The 18532-nt window shown below is 34.0% G+C and overlaps 1 protein-coding gene across 1 annotated transcript in view; it reads right to left on the reverse strand.

Annotated features, from left to right (window-relative positions):
* TBC1D32 (TBC1 domain family member 32) overlaps nucleotides 1-18532 on the reverse strand; it is a 231150-nt gene that overhangs the window by 19887 nt on the left and 192731 nt on the right. Inside the window, exons 28-30 of the mRNA XM_023512752.1 lie at nucleotides 5320-5389; nucleotides 3697-3812; nucleotides 2855-3009 (exon numbers count right to left, since the gene is read on the reverse strand). Coding sequence (XP_023368520.1) covers nucleotides 2855-3009; nucleotides 3697-3812; nucleotides 5320-5389 — 341 coding nt within the window. The remainder of the gene's footprint in view (nucleotides 1-2854; nucleotides 3010-3696; nucleotides 3813-5319; nucleotides 5390-18532) is intronic.

Consider the following 18532-nt stretch of genomic DNA (forward strand, 5'->3'; position numbering starts at 1 on the left):
TTTTTTTTTTTTTTTTGAGACAGAGTCTCACTATATCACTCACACATCAGAGCTCACAGCAACCTCAAATTCCTGGGCTTAAGAGATTCTCTTGCCTCAGCCTCCCAAGTAGCTGGGACTACAGGCACCTGTCATGACACCTGGCTGGTTTTTTTGTTGTAGTTGTCATTGTTTGGCAGGCCAGGGTAGGGTTCAAACCCGCCAGCCCCAGTGTATGTGGCCAGCACCCTAGCCACTGAGCTACAGGTGCCAAGCCAGGTGTAATTGGTGGTTTTAATGTTAACACTTGGCCAAACTCTCATTCTTGATGAAATTCCATAAAAAATTATTATTTTGTCATTTAGAAAGTTGTTTTTTCTTAAAAATAGTAATTGAAGGTAATTTAATTAAATCAAAACTTATTCTTCTGTATTAAATGACTTCAAAGGGTAAATTTTAAAAATTATTTGTATTTCAAATGACTAGTATAGTAACAGTTTATAAAATTTTAAGAACTTCAAATTAATGTTTCATTAATTACCATTTTGCTTATTTTATAGATCCTTTTAAGGTGATCTGTTTAAAACATTCTTATGAATGCAGGGAATTAATATCTTTAAACATATTTTCTGAAGACTAAAAGTCTCTGTGCTTTACATGGTTCTATGTTAATAAGTCATACACTCAACATACACTTATGGAGTGAATACGATGGGCCATCTAGGGATACATCTCGGAACAAAACAGAAAACCTTGTCTTCACAGAAAATGAATACATCCATTAACTATTGTATTACGACTTGATATAGGCTATGTAAAAACAGTTAAGAAAACAGAACAGGGTAATGTAGTTGAGGAAAGTGGATTGGAAGAACAGGCTGATGATTAGTGAGGCTTTTACGATAATATGAAACCGAGCTCAAGAAGGTAGACAAGTTTCTGTTATTAATAGCCAAAGCAAAGTGTCAGAGCAGTACAGATTTGCTTACTGTATCAACTTGCATGTAAACTATCAGCTCAATGTTTGAGACAATAGAACAAATGAAATAGAAAAGATACCACTTTTTATATAATAGGTGAAGACTATTATTCAATGCACTACCAAGTCAAGTCGCAAAGAGTAAATAATAATTCAAAAGATTAAATCAAAACCATTTATACCATTGGAGCAGTGACTGTACAGACACTTAGGTAACAACTCCAGATTAATTCCTGTAGAGGTATCTTAACAGAATGCTATTTGTTTCGCAAAGAATCACACACACACAAAAATAAAAACCATTGCTGGTAATAAAGTATTTCACTTGATGTATTTGTACTTGAAAAGAAAAAATGTTCATGTGGAAAGGACTCTGTAAGTCTTCACAGACAGGATAGCTGCACCAATAGAAAGATGTCAAAGCTTTAGATCAAGAGTTCATTCTGAAAACTGAGATTCCAGTAATGTGTCACTCCATTCCATTCACAGACCTGCATCCCATATAAAATGATGCTATCAAAATAAGTCAAATAAAATCTAAGCTACCAGAGTCCTACCTATTTTCAGTTTTATGTGAAAAAATGCTATCAGACCACAAGATTGCTGATGTTATAAAAAGCGTGTTACTAAAAAGTTTATAGATTCAAAGTGTACCAGAAATGCAACTTTAGAAAATTACAGTGTAATATTGTTCACTGCTTATTTTTAGATGGTGTCTTAATTGGAACACTAAAGTAGAATTATTAAGACAAGCAGAGTGCAGGTATTATTTTAAAATATTTGAAAGGACAATGCGTGAGTGGACTCAAAATCTGTAAACATTATCAAAAGATTTTCAACATCCCATTTGTAAATCGAAGAGCTATAAGATTTTAAGTATAATTTAAAAGAAATGGAAATATTGGAGAAAAGCCAATACATACTTTTTTTTATTTTTTATTTTTTTTTACCATTTCTTTCCTTCAGGTCATGGAAGCAAAATTTCTCATTATGGTGAAGAGCAAGAACTGGAAATTTTTGTTCAGTAATTGCATACACTATTTCAAGCTATATAAATTTCAGTTCATAAAATTATAAAATTTCATTTTTTTATGATTCCTTGATGAACTGATTTTATTTTTTCCTTCAATTTGTAAAACTATAAAATTTTAATTCTTAATGAATTCCTTGATGAACTGATTTTTCTTATCAGAAATACATATTGTAAAAAATACTTGGTATGTTCATTAATACCACATAGATACTGACTAGTCCCCTTAACTTATCCTTGAGAGTCATGTGAGTTCACTATCAAATGCAACATGTCATGGAAAATGTTTGGAAAGTATTGCATAGCTAATATAGGTGGCTGATTTCTCCTCTAAGATCTCATAAAACTAGTAAAATCTTTTAAAATACATTACAATAGCTTAATAATAACTCAGTGAAGATTTCAAAAATGTACTTAAAAGTGATTTTCTTATATTGAAATATAGTTATGATTTCTACTTAGTGATTTTCTTAGATTGTGATTTAACCACCAAGAGATTCTTTCTAATAAAGCAACAATAAAAAACACGAATCCAATAGTTTTTTTTCACGTATAGAGTTTAACTAATGTAACTTACAAAAATTTTTAAAGTTAAAATTTTTAAATTTTAAACTTATTTCAGTATCATGTTTCTATTTCATGACATAATTCTATGATCATTCATTTTTTATTTAGTTACCATAAATAAGACATCAAGTATTTGAGAAAGTGTGAAATTTATATCTTCAAGAGTTAGTCACAAAGTATTCAAGTAGAAAAACAAATATAAATTATTAGAGTCCTCTACAAATAAAAAAAATATTCCAGTGAATTTAAATGTGATGGTCCTTCAAACCCTCTTTCAAAAACAGACTAGAAAGTCTTACAGAAATATGTAGTCTTGGCAACCAAAGGAAAGCCGAGGCCAGAAGTCTGGAGAACTGCTGAAGAAAGTGGAATGTTTTCTCTTTGTCCCCCAACATTATCATGAACAGAGAAGATACAAACCAGTCGTGGCCAGCATAATTCTCTTGGAGGCAGACTGAAAACACAGTTAAGGAAGTTTTACCACATTATATTCACTTCCATTATCTCTATCAGGAAAGAGATACTCACGGCACTTTGCATCGTGTTTTCAACTACATACAAGCCACTGAGTAAATTAATCTTCATTAATGAAAATGACTCACTTACATGATCTCTATTTTAAGGCACATGTCCAATAGAGGTCAATGGCAGCAGCAACTGAAGGGAAAGTTACTTCTTTGTGAAAACACACACACACTGGTTCAAGTCATGTATCACCCTTTCTGTAGCTAAGGTTACCTGCTAAATGACTGACATGGCCAAACATAATACAGTTTATACATTTTAGAATTCAGTAGTGTAAATTGTTTGTATACTTTTTTTTCTTCGAGTCACACCTCATTTTTGAAAGATAACCAATTCAAATGAAATAATAAATGGACATGGTAAACAAAAAGAAACAGAAATTCTGAATTTGTAAAACCTATTTTGTCTGAAAATATATTCTCGTGACTTTACTCAGTTTAAGATTCAATGAATACAACTGAATCTAATGATTATAACTCAATAAAATGCATACTTAAAATATAACAAATTATAGCATAGCTTATTTTACTATAACTATGTCAAGGTATCTCATCAAAGAATTAGGAAAAATACATGAAGAAACTTCAGCTATTATGAATTCAGTCAAAAAGGATATGAAGAGAAGATTTTATGGAAACTTGCTGTTGTTTCAGGAATCTCTTACAGTGTTTTAAAATCAAGGTAAGATCATTCTCTGCACCGTCTTTTAGCAGGTTGAGGAACTTGCCATACCTACATTAAAACCCACAAAACATATACAATGTGAAATATCTGGCCTTGCATTGTACATTAATTGTCTGAAATGCAGCAAAATGTATTCCTCTCGAGATCCTAAGGTTTCAAGTTTTTAAATTTCCACTGTCAGGATAACAATTTTATAAAGAGCACCTAGGAAAGATTAACTCTAAATATATTCTTCTGGTGGCTATGATATATTTGATTAGCAGTATTCATACAGTAAATACTTAACAAATTTAAAGGAAGATGAAACAGTAATGAGAGAACAAAAAGATGATTCCCTGCAAATGAGTAGTAGAACAAGCATTTTTTTCCTGAACTTAATCTAAAACATGTAATATTGTAAGCCCCCAGACTCAATTCAAGCACCACTCTGAGAGTCTGAACATCCCTGCAAAAGCATGAGGAGTTTTTATTCAAGCTCAGAGCCTGGGCTGCCCCTTTAAGAAAAAGCGGGAACAGCCCTTACAGACTATCCAGAATGTCCCTTTATACCCCTCCCTCTTCTCTCCCATTAGTCCACCCCACTGTCTCCTTGTTGGTAGGTAAACCATGTCTGTCCCAAACTGACAGGTACAGGGTGGTCGTGTTCTGGGCTGCTTGGCTCAGGGACGAATTCTCTTTGTCTCAGGTGAGCAAATAAGAAGAAAGGGATAAACGTTGTGCAAAGGGGGCAAGTGGGGCGTGTGCAGAGTAGAGTGGCGAGTGCAAAGAGGGTGGGCTGAGAGCTTAAGGGGGCAAGTGGGGCATGTGCATAGTAGAGTGGCGAGTGCAAAGAGGGGAGGGGGTCAGGATGTGGGCTGAGTGCACAAGGGGGCTTGCCCAACACCCAGGTATGCGATAATGTCCTTGGCATGCAGCGGCCTGTTGTTCTGAGTAAACAACAAAAAGGAGTTAGTTTGATTTGAGTTAGTTTGGCTCTCACAATATCAATAGGTTAGTTTTGATTCTAAAGATGACGCTAAAAGAAAAATAAAAGTATTGAGAACTCTATATAATAAGAAAGGGAAGTTTCAAAGATTCAGTCCATGACTCCTCCTCCACTGTATGGATTTGCCCATTTCCTCTGAAAATTACAATGTAAGTATTAAAAATTCAAATTACAATAATTGGGTTTTATTCATTTTAACCTCTGCACCTATTCTTAGTGTACTCTTGTATTTATTACCATAGAATAAATCAGATTACAGAAAATAGTATGATTGTGTTACCAAAGTGCTGATATTTACAATGTTATTTTTGGAAAAAATATAACAGCCATTGGTCCTTAAACACACTTTAATTAGTCTCTGGAATAATAATGAACCATAAACGATTTACTTGCACGCGTATTTTAACCATGTGCTGATAGCCTCAAAAATAAGGCTATTATTTTATGAATGACAAATTCTGCATTTAAAGTATATAAAATAGGAGGTTGTTAAATTAAATACTATTAAGCACATAGAAAGATAAAACAAATTCTGGAAATGCACAAGAGAGATATTTCCCTGTACTATACCTGACAGTCATTTTAATGCCAAGCTGTTGCACAGATGAAAGACTTTCATTCTTCACATTTGCATCAGTAACTAAAAACAATAAAAAAGTGAGTTATAAAAGTGTATAAAAGTCTGTATAATAATCATTTTAATTGAAAATTGATGAAAGCAATATTTTTACATATTTTAATGTGAACTGAAAGCACTGATGAATTTGTTCTTTTAAGAGCTGTCAGTTATATTTTCAAAGAAATGAGCAGGAAACTTTTACAAACAACTTTCCTTGCATAAAAAGCACTTAAAAGCATATTAAATACAAAACAACTAATAAGAGTTTTAAAACACACTACTCAGCCATAAGAACAAAAAAGTTGTTAAGCCAGAAAATGGTCTAGAAATACACCTACCGTTCTTTCATCATGAAATGCATACATAAAATTCGGAATTATGAATATATACAAGCATTGCTGTTTCCTTCCTGGAACTCATGTTTAAATCTTTAATCAGTGTTCTACTTTTAATGTATGACAATATATAAGGGTGGAGTGAATAATTTTTTTCTTGCAGACCAATTTTTCTTTGTAAAGTATTGCGATCAACTATCAGAAGTGGAAAAGGGGTGTTTATGGTACAGAGCACTGCAGGCGAGGTTGAAAGTCTGGATTAGTTCTTGAGAACATTCGATGACCAAGCTAACAGTGAACACTCAAAAGCAACTTTCAGATTTTACAGTGTGCATATATCACATTTTGTGTACACACGATGCCCACATACACAATTAAGGGAGCTGGCACGTAGTTATCTGGTGGTACAGAGGACCCAACCTAGCTTTTCTCAATCATGTATCACTGAGTTTTAGTTCCTTCATTACACTTTGGTATATTAAGTACTGTCAGTATTATCTATTTCACTGGTGGGCTCCTTCATTCCTTTTAATGAATCCTTTCTGACACAGTCAATGTGGAACACCATGGAAGAAGATACGGGGAATTAAATATAAATCATACATCATGCCTTAAAAGAATTGTCCACATAGTGTCAAGGATAAAATATGTATATAGGTAACTCTGACAAGTGTTTTAAAACCCTAAATGGTATAAGAATGATAAAGTATTTATGAATTTAGATGGGGAAGAGGTTATTTCTAGCTAGTTTAGAAGAAGTTATATTTAATATGAACCTTAAAATATGGGTTGATTTTAGGTCATCACTGTTACCATTTAATTTTTTGAATTAGCAATATTAATTATTCAGTATTCTTTTTAAAAATTACTATTTAAATTTAAAAATATTAAGGGTGTACAAATGCTTTTGGCAACATGGATCACTTTTGTAATGTTTGATCTACTATAAGTGTCTCCATCACCTAAACACTGTTCATTGTAACTCTTAGGTTAAGGTGACCAGATTTTAACATTGATAAAGTGGGACACTTTGACCGGGGAGAGAGGGTTCTTAATTAAAAATTTGGTCTATATGGAACAACAAAAATTTTCATAGAATGCAAAAATAGTATTGTAATATATATTTTTTTTAATTTCAACATAAGTACAATTTACAAATACATTAAAAAATTATGTATAGTACTATTTTATTCTTTGGAATATTTCTCACTAGAGTGAAATTTTTTTTTAGTAGATTGTTGTCGTTGTTTAAAAGGTCATGAAATTTTTCACAAGAATTTGTTAAATTATATTTCACACATAAAATGGCTTTCAAAGTCTCAACACTTAATTGTGATTTTTCTGATTTCCACACTTTATTTACCGTAGAAAAAAACGCATTCAGTCGCAGCATTAGTTCCTGGTAAGGACAGCACGTATCCCACAATTTTTAGTGCATTACTGTATGGAACATTGTTTGTTTCAAAATGATGAAATATTTCTAACCATTTGTTCTCTATTGTGATTTTTGCTGATGCCGAAGATTTAACCTTTTCCTTATCAATGTATTTTTTTAATAATGATACCTCTTAAGTCATAAGTATCACTTTCAAGGGCAGCGCTAGACTTTTTGCCACCACTATAAAATATAAATAATACGAGTACTGTCTGCTAAATTCATGAAATAAATAAATTACCTAAATTATCTGAATAGCTGATTTGTTAACATCACTTGTTTAACTAGCACTAGCACACAGTACAATGTGTATTATCTGAGAGACAGTTACAAAATGTTTTCGTCGTTGTCAATGCCAAAAAACGCCATTGTTCATTAAGTCCAAACAATGGTGGTCGAATTCTAACAACTGATCAACAATGCAAACTTTGATAAGCAGTTCTCGATAATCAGTTCTCAACAATTATTTGTTATTATTAAACGTTAACATTATAAAATTAACAAAAATAATATAAAACTCATATCCTGGCAAAATAGCCACATGGCTATTTCCTTCCCATTCTCTCGCGGTTCCCTAGCTTGTTGTGCATTCTTTCCAAAAATTGGGACTTTTTAAAAATGCCATGGGACGTTGGACAAATTGCTAAAAATCGGGATTGTCCTGCCAAAAGTGGGACGTCTAGTCACCTTATCTTAGGTACGTTTTTGTCCCTCCCCTTTGTTTGATTTCAATGATTTTTACTTCCCTAATAGTGAGTACATACGGTGTTTGTTTTTTCATTCTTTAGACACTTCAATTAGAACAATGGTCTCCAGTTCCATCCAAACTATTGCAAAAGGCATTAATTAATTATTTTTTATGGCTGCATAGTACTCCAAGGAATACCACATCTTATTAACCTGCTCTTAAATTGATGGGCACTTAGGGTGATTCCACATCTTGGCAATTATGAAATACACTGATAAACACTTACGTTTAGGTATCTTTTTGATAAAATGACTTCTCTTCCTTCAACTGGATACCTATCAGTGGAATTGCTGAACTGAATGGCAGGTCTACTTTTAGTTCTTTAAGGAATTTCCATACTGTTTTCCATAGAGGCTGTACTAATTGCAATCTCATTAACAGTGTGTTAAGTATTTCTTTTTCTCCAGATCCATGCCAGCATCTTTGTTTTAGACTTTTTAATAAAAGACATCCTAACCAGGGTAAGTGATATCTCATGGTCGTTTCGATTTGCATTTCCATGATGGTTAGTGATGTTGGGCGCTTTTTCCTATTTATTCACCATTTGTCTATATTCTTTTGAAAAGCTTCTATGTCTTTTGACCACTTCTTAATGGGGTTATTTTTTTTATTGTTGATATTACTTGAGTTCTTTGTGGAATCTGGACATTTGCCCTTTATCAGATGTATGCCTTGCAAAAATTTTCTCCCCCTTAGTAGCTTGTCTGTTTGCTCTGCTGATTGTTTACTTAGCTGTAGAGCAGGTTTTAGTTTAATCAAATCCATTTATTTATTTTTGTTGTGGTGGTAAATGCCACCATAGTCTCTTCATAAATTCTTTGCCTAGGCTGACATTATAAACTTTTTTCTAAAATTCTTATGGTTTAGTGCCTTAGATTTAAATCTTTTTATCCATCTTTAATTCATTTCTGTCAGTGGTGAAAGATGGGAATCTTGTTTCATTTTTCTGCATGTGGCTATCCAATTTTATTGCACCATTTATTGAATAGGGCTTCTTTTCCTTAGTGTACATTTGTAGAGGACACCAAGAGCCAGATGACATTTGAGCAAGATGATCTGAGGGGTGAACCTTGGGCCATTCATTCCTTGTGGACCAAGTGCCTGAGCCTTCAGCATGTAGTCATTGTTAATTACTCCCCTCACTTGTATTGTTCTGTCTCAATAAAAGGCTAGTGCAGAGGTTGCCTGGGGCTACCCTGCAAAGAAAGGCTAGCCCACCTCCCTCAAGCTTGCACGTCTAATCCTCCTCATGCCTGGTTTCTTCCTGCAGTGATTGAGACCAGAGCCATAGGGGCCCGATGGGCTGTGACATACATTGTTGTCTGCTTTATCAAAGATCAGTTGGATATAAGTAGATTGTTTTATATCTGAGTTCTCTGTTCTGTTCCATTGGTCTATTTCTCTATTTTTGTGCCAATACCATGCTGTTTTTGTAATTAGGGGCTTGTGCTATAATTTGAAATCTGGTAACGATGCCTCCAGATTTGTTCTTTTCATGTACAGTTGCTTTGGCTATGTGAGTGCTTTTCAGGTTCCAAATAAAGAGCAGAATTATTTTTTCTAGGTATGTGAAATATGACATTGGTATTTTCATGGAGACTGTAAAAACATTTTAACTACAAACTGAAACAAGACAAGGGTGCCCACTGTTACAACTTCTATTCAGTATAGTTCTGGAAGTCCTAGCCAGAGTAATCAGGCAAGAGAAAAAGATAAAGGACATTCATTTGGAAGTGAGGTCAAACTATCGCTTTTTACTAAAAACATGATCTTATGTCTGGAAACCCCAAAGACTCCACAATGAGATGACTAGAATTGATAAAAAGGATTCAGCAAAGTCTCAGGTACAAAGTCTCAATGTACATAAATCAGTAGCATTTCTATATACCAATAACAATCAAGCTGAGAGTCAAATCAAAGACCCAATTCCATTCACAACAGCTACATTGAAAATAAAATACCTAGGAATATACTTAACCAAGGAGGGGAAGATTTCTACAAGGAGAACTATGAAAGAATGAGGAAAGAAATTGCAAAGGACATAAATAAATGAAAAATCATATCATGCTTATGAATCAGTAAAATCAACATTGTTAAAATATCCTTTAATACTCTTTAAGTAATTGATTTGTCCCGGTTTGTGGAAAGTTTCATGGTTTTAACGATGAAAGTCCCATGCCCCAGGAACTCCTCATAGACTCAGTGAAACAAGGAAACCAGACAGGTTGATCCCCCGACCTAGAGTGGTACTTTTCTTAAAGAAAATAAAGCAGTGTGGAGCCTGTGGCTCAAAGGAGTAGGGCACGGGCCCTGTATGCCAGAGGTGGTGGGTTCAAACCCAGCCCTGGCCAAAAACAGAAAAAAAAACAAACAAAAAAAGAAACAAAACAAAACAAAAACAAGAAAATAAAGCAAAATATCCTTAAAAAGCTTTTAAAAACTACCATTCTTTTAAAACCTTTTAAAACTTTTGAAAAGATTTTGGTTAATTCCTATTCTTTGTACAAATTCTGACAATTAAGTTCATGAATTTGCCAGCATGTGTTTATGTTAGGAGCACTGTAGAAACAATTTGGTAAGGTTTCATAACCTTGGTATATCAGTGTCTCACAGTTGTATTTGTATTGACTTGTGGGGTTGTTTTCCTGAGCGGCAATCATTATTGATGCATGTTTTTGTGTGAAGGACAATGACAATTCTGATGTCCTTCCTGAAAAAGCATTCCAAAATTGCTTTGAAAGGTGGACTAAGTGCTGGCATCGGTGCATAGCTTCCGAAGGAGAGGACTTCAAAGATGACTATAGCATTATTCAGACCTTTTCCTGAGATGAGTTTGTGAACTTAACTGTCAGACCTCCTAGAATTCTATCTATATATAAAATCAGATTATTAAGCATGAGTGATAAGATATTACCTTCATTCATATGTAGACTTTTGTGCTTACTGTAAAATGTTTCTCTTTTGGAAAGTAGAATACAGGTAGCTATATTAACAGTAGAGGAAGAATGTGCAGTGGGTGGAGACAGGGGCTAAGAATAGGCATTGCTAATGTCATATGTTCCATGGATCACAGTGGATTCTATCAGGAAACACAGATTTACAAATTAGTAAGAACAAAATAAAGTCAAGGAGAAAGGTAAAAAGAATTGCCCAGAGGGACTGAATGTTACATGAAGTCAGGTTCTCTTCCCTAGAAAGAATGAAATTCTTCCAGAGTGGTCTACTTGTAGGTCTGAAATTAGTCCATTAATATTTTTAGAGTTTTAAGAATATTTCCAGGATCCAGCCCTTTTCTTAAAGTATATAACGTTTTATCTTCAGAGTAAAAATATTAGCTCTGCATATTTCAATAGCAGATGGTTTCCAACTATGGCTGTGTCTCAAAATCTTTGGAGAGCTTTTTAAAGTAAAGATGAACAGACTTTACTCCAGACTACTGCTGAGATTGCTAAGGGTGAACATCTAGTCATTTGTATTTTTAAAGACCTCTACAGGTTGTTTTTTGTACAACTAATGTTAAGATCTATACTTAAAGGAATGAAAGTGAAATTTAGATATCACTGCCATTGGACAATTATACCCCATTATACAAATTTCACTTTTAACAATGATTCCAGTAAAATTTTCAAAAAGGCTTTTAACTGAGGCTATAATAAAGTATTGCGCATACCAAAATAAACATTAAATATCTATTTAAAAATCATTGAATCACTGATGTGAAATAGATGTATAAGACTTTTAGTATGAGTAACATCTTGTAGGAAAAATGTTAGAAGAGATGGAAACTTTCTTATAGTAGGAATGAAGAAATTAGGAAAATGAGTAAGGGGCATATGTTGAAGGAAATGCTTTAACTTTAAACTTGTATGACAACTTGGCAAGCTGAAATAGAACTGAGACTATAAAAATCTAGTGAATTTTTTTGTTTTAATCACATACAACGCTGGACTCACTGCAAGTAATATAGCAAAATTAACATATTCCGAAATAAAACACAACCAATGGGGAAAACTGAATGAATAAAATTCAATAGTAAATGGATGTCTTCATGGGATTTGATACATGGCTGATAACTAATAATTTACTGACATATGCACAACAGTGTGGGGAATACATAATAGGTGCTTAATAAACAGTGAGTAAATAAATGGATAGATAAATGAAACATCTAATGAATAGCAATGAAAAATTGTGCTTTAAATATGAAACTAGAAGTAAGAGAGAGAGGGAAATAGATATGGACATAAAAATATTTTCTGTACATTGAAATGAAATAACACACAGGCGATATAACTCCCTCTTCCTAAAGCCACTGTGAAAAGCATAATGAAATTAAGTTTTTCAAAACATCAAACAACCATACCTACAGCATCATAGTTACCCTACTTATTTAACAATGCTTAATTAAATCAAGATAATACTAACATAAAATTATTTTTGAAATACCCAATAAATATAAATATAACAGTCTTGGAATAAAATGAATTGAAAAAATTTACTTCCCATGGACTGAAATCATTCTGTAATGCATTCTGTTCTACTTTTGGTTTGAAAAGCTAGCACATAAAGCAGTGGTAGAAGAAACAAAATTTATTCTGCCTGGCACTTGACAAATAGTGCAGGAAAAAAATTTTTTTTTTCAGAAGAGTAGAGAATTTATCCAATGAGGGACAAGTCTCTGGTTGGAGAAGCAGTTGCTACTCGGTTGCTGACTGACTATCCTGAAGCCCTGCTCTGAACTCTTACTACCCAAAGAATCAATAGACAGCACGTGTCCCCCTCCCTTGTTCCTTCATTCACACTCCAAAGTCAGTCTGTAGGTTCTGTGGCATTTTTAGTATGCTGTTTTACCCAACATATCAAATTCTCATGTCTCAAAATGTAATACCTTGTGACCAAGCTACTCTAAGAATCTCAGTATAATCTCTGACTATACCTACTTGGTATAGTCAGTATTATTTTGAGGGAAAAGCATCACTTTTCCCAGGTCTTGATTATACAATTGCCCTTGCCCAGAGACTCTTCCTTTCTTCTCCTGTTTTTCAATTCTAATGTCATTGCTTCCTCCTCTCATCTTCCATGACAGCATCAGTCAACACCGATGGCCCTTACTACTGGACACCCATGGCACTTGTAATAAAACCTCTCATTGACAACAATCCAATTAAAATAGCATATTAGAAAGCAATAGCTGGTGTTGTGGCGGGGCACCTGTAGTCCCAGCTACTTGGGAGGCCGAAGCAAGAGAATCACTTAAGCCCAAGAGTTTGAGGTTGCTGTGAGCTGTGATGCCACAGCACTCTGCCGAGGGCAACATAGTGAGACTCTGTTTTAAAAAAAAACCCCAAAAACTCAATACCACATTGTCTGAAATAATGGTGCTGATGAAAAAATTCAGTTTCTTTTCATTTCTTTATTTTCTACTTTACTATATGCTTCAATATACTTCATTTATAATATGGTTTTTCCCCCTCCTCAAGGCCAGGTTCATTATTGAACATGTCCTTGTAGGTATCTAGCATTGTGCTTTACTCACAAACAGGTTTCACAGATGTAGGGTAGAAAACAGCACATTTGCTTAATAGTTGAAAAAAGTATAAAAGGTGTTCAAGTATAAATATTACATTAAAAACTATATTTTAGTAGTCAAAAGGTGAGTCAGTGCAAAATTTTGATATTTTTTCCAACTTTTTGATTAACTAGCATGAAGACAAAAAGAGATAAGATAAAAAAATACCTGCTGAAAGGACCACTTAATATATCACTTCAAAAAAAACAATTATAGTAGGAAAAAATCCCCAAATCATTCCAGGGAACTGAGCCCACAGAAAGTTGATGTCTGTTAAGACCTGGAAAGATCCCTGTTTGGATTTACAAATTGCAAATGTGCAGAACTTTTTATCTTTTTATTTTTTCTTCTTTTTTGTTAAAGGGATAAACAGCCAAACTAATTTGATATTTCCAGATTTGCAAATTTTATAATGGATGGAAATCCTGAGGGAGCTAACAACATATGGATGATTGTGTTATTCTAATTTCAACTACCTTAGGGTTTAGAAGGCTGTCATTTTTAAAAAGACAATCAATTTCTCATTGCAAGAAACCTGAAAAAACCCTGAATATATCTATCCAGTGTTTGCTTCAAAACATTTTATAGCAAAATACGTTTTTTAAAATGTAAAGTAAATAGAGTGAAGTTTTATAATAGAAACCTATTTTCCAGAAGCCCAAATATACATGATAAAGGGAGGATACCGAAATTCTTGGTAAGAAAACAATACTAGCAACAAGCTCACTGTATCCCAATAATAAGAGGTAAACAATCCACAAAAAATCACTTTACTTTTTAGCTTTACTATAAGATTCTGTGGATAACTATTTGGCTGGAGCCTTAAAAAATTTAAATTCATCTGCCTAGATAATACATTCAAGAAAGCCGACAACTGAGATCTCACTCAGCATAATTTCGAGGTATTAGAGAGCAGTAAATGCGTGCACACTGAGAGCAATCAGTCTTGTTGAGTTTTTAGATAATGTATACAACATCATTTTAATTTTAGATTCTCTACAGAAAATATGGCCAGTAGAACAATGTGCCAAAGGGAGCTGTAGAAATTGGAGATTATTATACTTAAGATTAAAGAGAGACCCACTTTGGTCAGGCAAATCCCATGATTATTACTTCTTACTCCTTTCTTGTGTTCCTTCCAGACTCGATCATTAATCTCAAATACATTTTTAGGTGTATTCATAAGGTTATAATTTTCTTAACAAATGCTTTTCTTCAAAAACTATTCAGTATTTCTGGTTTATTTCCCCTCTGGGACTCAGTTTCCTCATTTTAAATATGATCATGTGCAAAGCACTTCCATTTAAATGTCTAAATACACACGCCTGAAACATAAAAGTCAGCTCCTGGTCTCCCCTTCTCAAATTTACTACTTATTTTCATTTCTGCTTATGATCATCCCACCTTCCCAGAAGCTGGTAGCAACGTCTCAACCTTCCTAATGCCGTGACCCTTTAATATAGTTCCTCATGTTGTGGTGACCCCCAACCATAAAATTATTTTTGTTGCTACTTCAGAACTATAATTTTGCTACTGTTATGAATTGCAATGTAAATATCTGAGATACAGGACGTATTTTCATTGTTACAAAGGGGTCATAACCTATAGGTTGAACACTGCTGGCTTAGAGTCTTCCCTGACTCCTTTTTTTCTCTGGTGTTGCATATTCAATGTTACCCAAATCCTGTTGGCTCAATCTTTAAAATATATCGAGAATTCAATTATTTCTCACCATCTACATTACTGACATTGCCATCTGGAGCACTGCTAGTTTTCACCTGTATCTTTTCAAAAGCCTTTTAACTCCCTACTTCAGCCCTTTGTCTTTCTTCATTTTTTTTTTCAACAAAAGTCATAGTGATCTTATAAAATGTAAATCAGCAGGTCACTACTATATTCAAAACCCTTCAATAACTTTCAAAATGCTAACATCACCCCTTCTTCTCTAACACCAACAACTCGTACCCTTATCCATTATAGCTGTATTCTCCTTCCTTGCCATTTGGTAGAACTCTCTTCACCTGAAAATACCCAGACATCTTGCCCCCATTTCTGCTGCTGCGTTTGTTTAAAAACCACATCATCAGTAAAACTTTATGTGAACACTGTTAAAAACGGGAACCCTAACCCCCAATTAGCACTTCCTAGATTCCATTTATCCTATATTTTCTCATTTATCACAGTATCTTTTGACTTGCTGATTCTTTTATTTATTTTCTGTCTTCGTACCAGAAACTAAATTACATGAGGGCAAGATTTATTCTTGTACTCACTGCTCTCCAGTGCTCAGAAAAGCACTAATACACAGTAGGGGATAATGTCAATTTGTTGAACAAATGAATGTATATATGTATGTCTGGGATGGTGGGGGGAGTTTGCAATGATGCAAATGTTTATTGTTCTTGAAAAACAAACATTTGGCATGGAAAGAAAGGGACAATGCCAGAGAAGAGTTAGGCTAATGTAATGTCATGAGTACTAAGGTAAGAAGCTTAGATGCCTGCTGAGGTCAATGGTGAGCTTTTAAGAGGCAGAGAAATGAGTGGATCAAATTTACAATTCAAAGTTCACTCTGAGAACAGTGTAAATAATATCTTTGAAAAAGAAACAGACTCCAAGCAGACACCAAGTAAAAAGGTGCCTTAACATCCAGGGTAAGAGGTGATCGTAGCCTGAACTAACACAAAAATAGTAAAAGACAAATATTAAAAAATGGTAAAGATGGACATTATTAGACATATTTGAAATATATTGAGAAAATAGAATTAAAATAATTTGGTGATTGGGAAGAAAATGTAGACTTAAGAGTCAGTGATGATTCCTTGGTTTCTGCCTTAGATGATCAATGGACGACTCACTGCCTACCAGGAGACAATGTAGTACAGTGTACAGCAATAAGGTATTAGGAGGGGAAGTCCCTGCTGGACATTTTCTAAGCACTAAAATACATTTTAATTTTAATTATTATTTTTATCACTATAGTATACTTGTACATATTGTGGGGTTCCTGTGATATTTTGATACTTATATATAATGTGCAATGATTAAATCAGGATAATTCAGATATCAATCACCTCAAATATTTATCTATTGTGTGTGGAGAACATTATAGTTCTTAGGATACTTAGAACTAAATACTAAAAATCATTATCAAGTATAATTTTCCTAATGTACTATCAAATACCACAAAATATTCCTTCTATCCAACTATATTTTTGTACCCCTTAGCCTACATCTCTTCATTCCCCCTCCCCTCCAGGTCTCTTTCCAGACTCCAGTAATCACCATCCCACTCTCTACCACCATGAAGTCTACTTCTTAGCTCCTACATATAAATGAACAGATACATGTGGCATCTGTCCTTGTGTGCCTGGGTTGTTCCACTTAAAATAAGGAGCTGTAGTTCCATTCATGTTACTGCAAAAGACAAGATTTCTTTTTTTTTTTTTTTATGGCTGAATAATGTTGCATTGTGCACATATGCCACATTTTATTTTTCACTTCATCTGTCAATGGACACTTAAGTTGATTCCACAACATGGCTGTAGTAAACACTAGTGTGATAAACATTGGCGTAAAGACATCTCATCAGTGCACTGATTTCCTTACTTTGGGATTTATGTCCAGCAGTGACATCAGTGAGATTTCTGGATCATATGGTAGTTCTATTTTACTTTTCAAAGAAACCTCTATGCTGTTATCCATAATGGTTATCCCATTTTACATTCCCACCAGTAGTGCACGAATGTGCCCCATTGTCCACTTTCTCTCTGGATTTCATTATTTCACATCTTTTTGATAACAGCCATTCTAACTGGGGTGAGATGCTCTCTAATTGTGTTTTGCTTTTTTTTCAATATTTTATTTTATTTTATTTTCAATTATAAGTGTGTTAAATACTTTTTTTATTAAATCATAACTGTGTACATCAATGCATTTATGGGGTTCAGTGTATTGATTTGATATACAACGTGAAATGCTTACACTGAACTAAGTAACACATCCATCACAATTATACTATTTTCTTAATAGTTTTGAAATGTACCATTGCATCATGCACATTAGGTGAGGTACCCCCAGATACCCTCCCTCCTCTCCCTTCCCCTCCCTTCTCTTTCCTCTTCTCTTCTATTTTCTAGACTATAGTTATATTTTACCATTTGTGTGAATGTGTAGGTGATTATATATTGATTTCATAGTATTGAGTACCTTGGATACTTTCTTTTCCATTCTTGAGATACTTTACTAAGAATAGTATGTTCCAGTTCCATCCAAGTAAACATAAAAGATGTGAAGTCTTTGTCTTTTTATGGCTGCATAGTATTCCATGGTGTACATAAACCACAATTTGTTAATCCATTCATGGGTCAATGGGCACTTGGACTGTTTCCATGTCTTGGTTATTATGAATTGGGTTCCAATAAACATTCTGGTGCAAATGTCTTTGTTGTAAAATAATTTTTGATTATCTGGGTATATACCTAGCAGAGGAATTGCAGGATCGAAGAGTAGGTCTACTTTTAGTTCCTGAGTATTCTCCAAACTTCTTTCCAAAAAGGTTGTATTAGCTTTCATTCCTACCAGCAGTGTAGAAGTGTTCCGTTCTCTCTGCATCCCTACCAACATCTGTAGTTTTGGGATTTTGTGAAGTGAGCTAATCTTACTGGAGTTAGATGATACCTCAGAGTGGTTTTGATTTGCATTTCTCTGATGATTAACGATGATGAGCATTTTTTTCATGTGTTTATAGACCATGCACTTGTTTTCAACAGAGAAGTTTCATTCAAGTTACTTGCACACATAGAAATGGAGTTATTTGTTCTTTTTTTATTGATTAGTTTGAGTTCTCTGTGGATTGTAGTTATCAGACCTTTGTCAGCAGAATACCTACAAAAATCTTCTCCCATTCTGGCAAGAAAAGATCAAGTGATCCCATCTCACACTGGGCAAGGGACTTGAAAAGAAATTTCTCTAAAGAAGATAGGCGCATGGCCTACAGATATATGAAAAAATGCTCACCATCCTTAATCATCAGAGAAATGCAAATCAAAACTACTTAGAGATATCATCTAACTCC

The sequence above is a fragment of the Otolemur garnettii genome, unplaced genomic scaffold, assembly GCF_000181295.1.
Source record: "Otolemur garnettii isolate 467f Iridium unplaced genomic scaffold, OtoGar3 scaffold00002, whole genome shotgun sequence".
Taxonomy (NCBI): domain Eukaryota; kingdom Metazoa; phylum Chordata; class Mammalia; order Primates; family Galagidae; genus Otolemur; species Otolemur garnettii.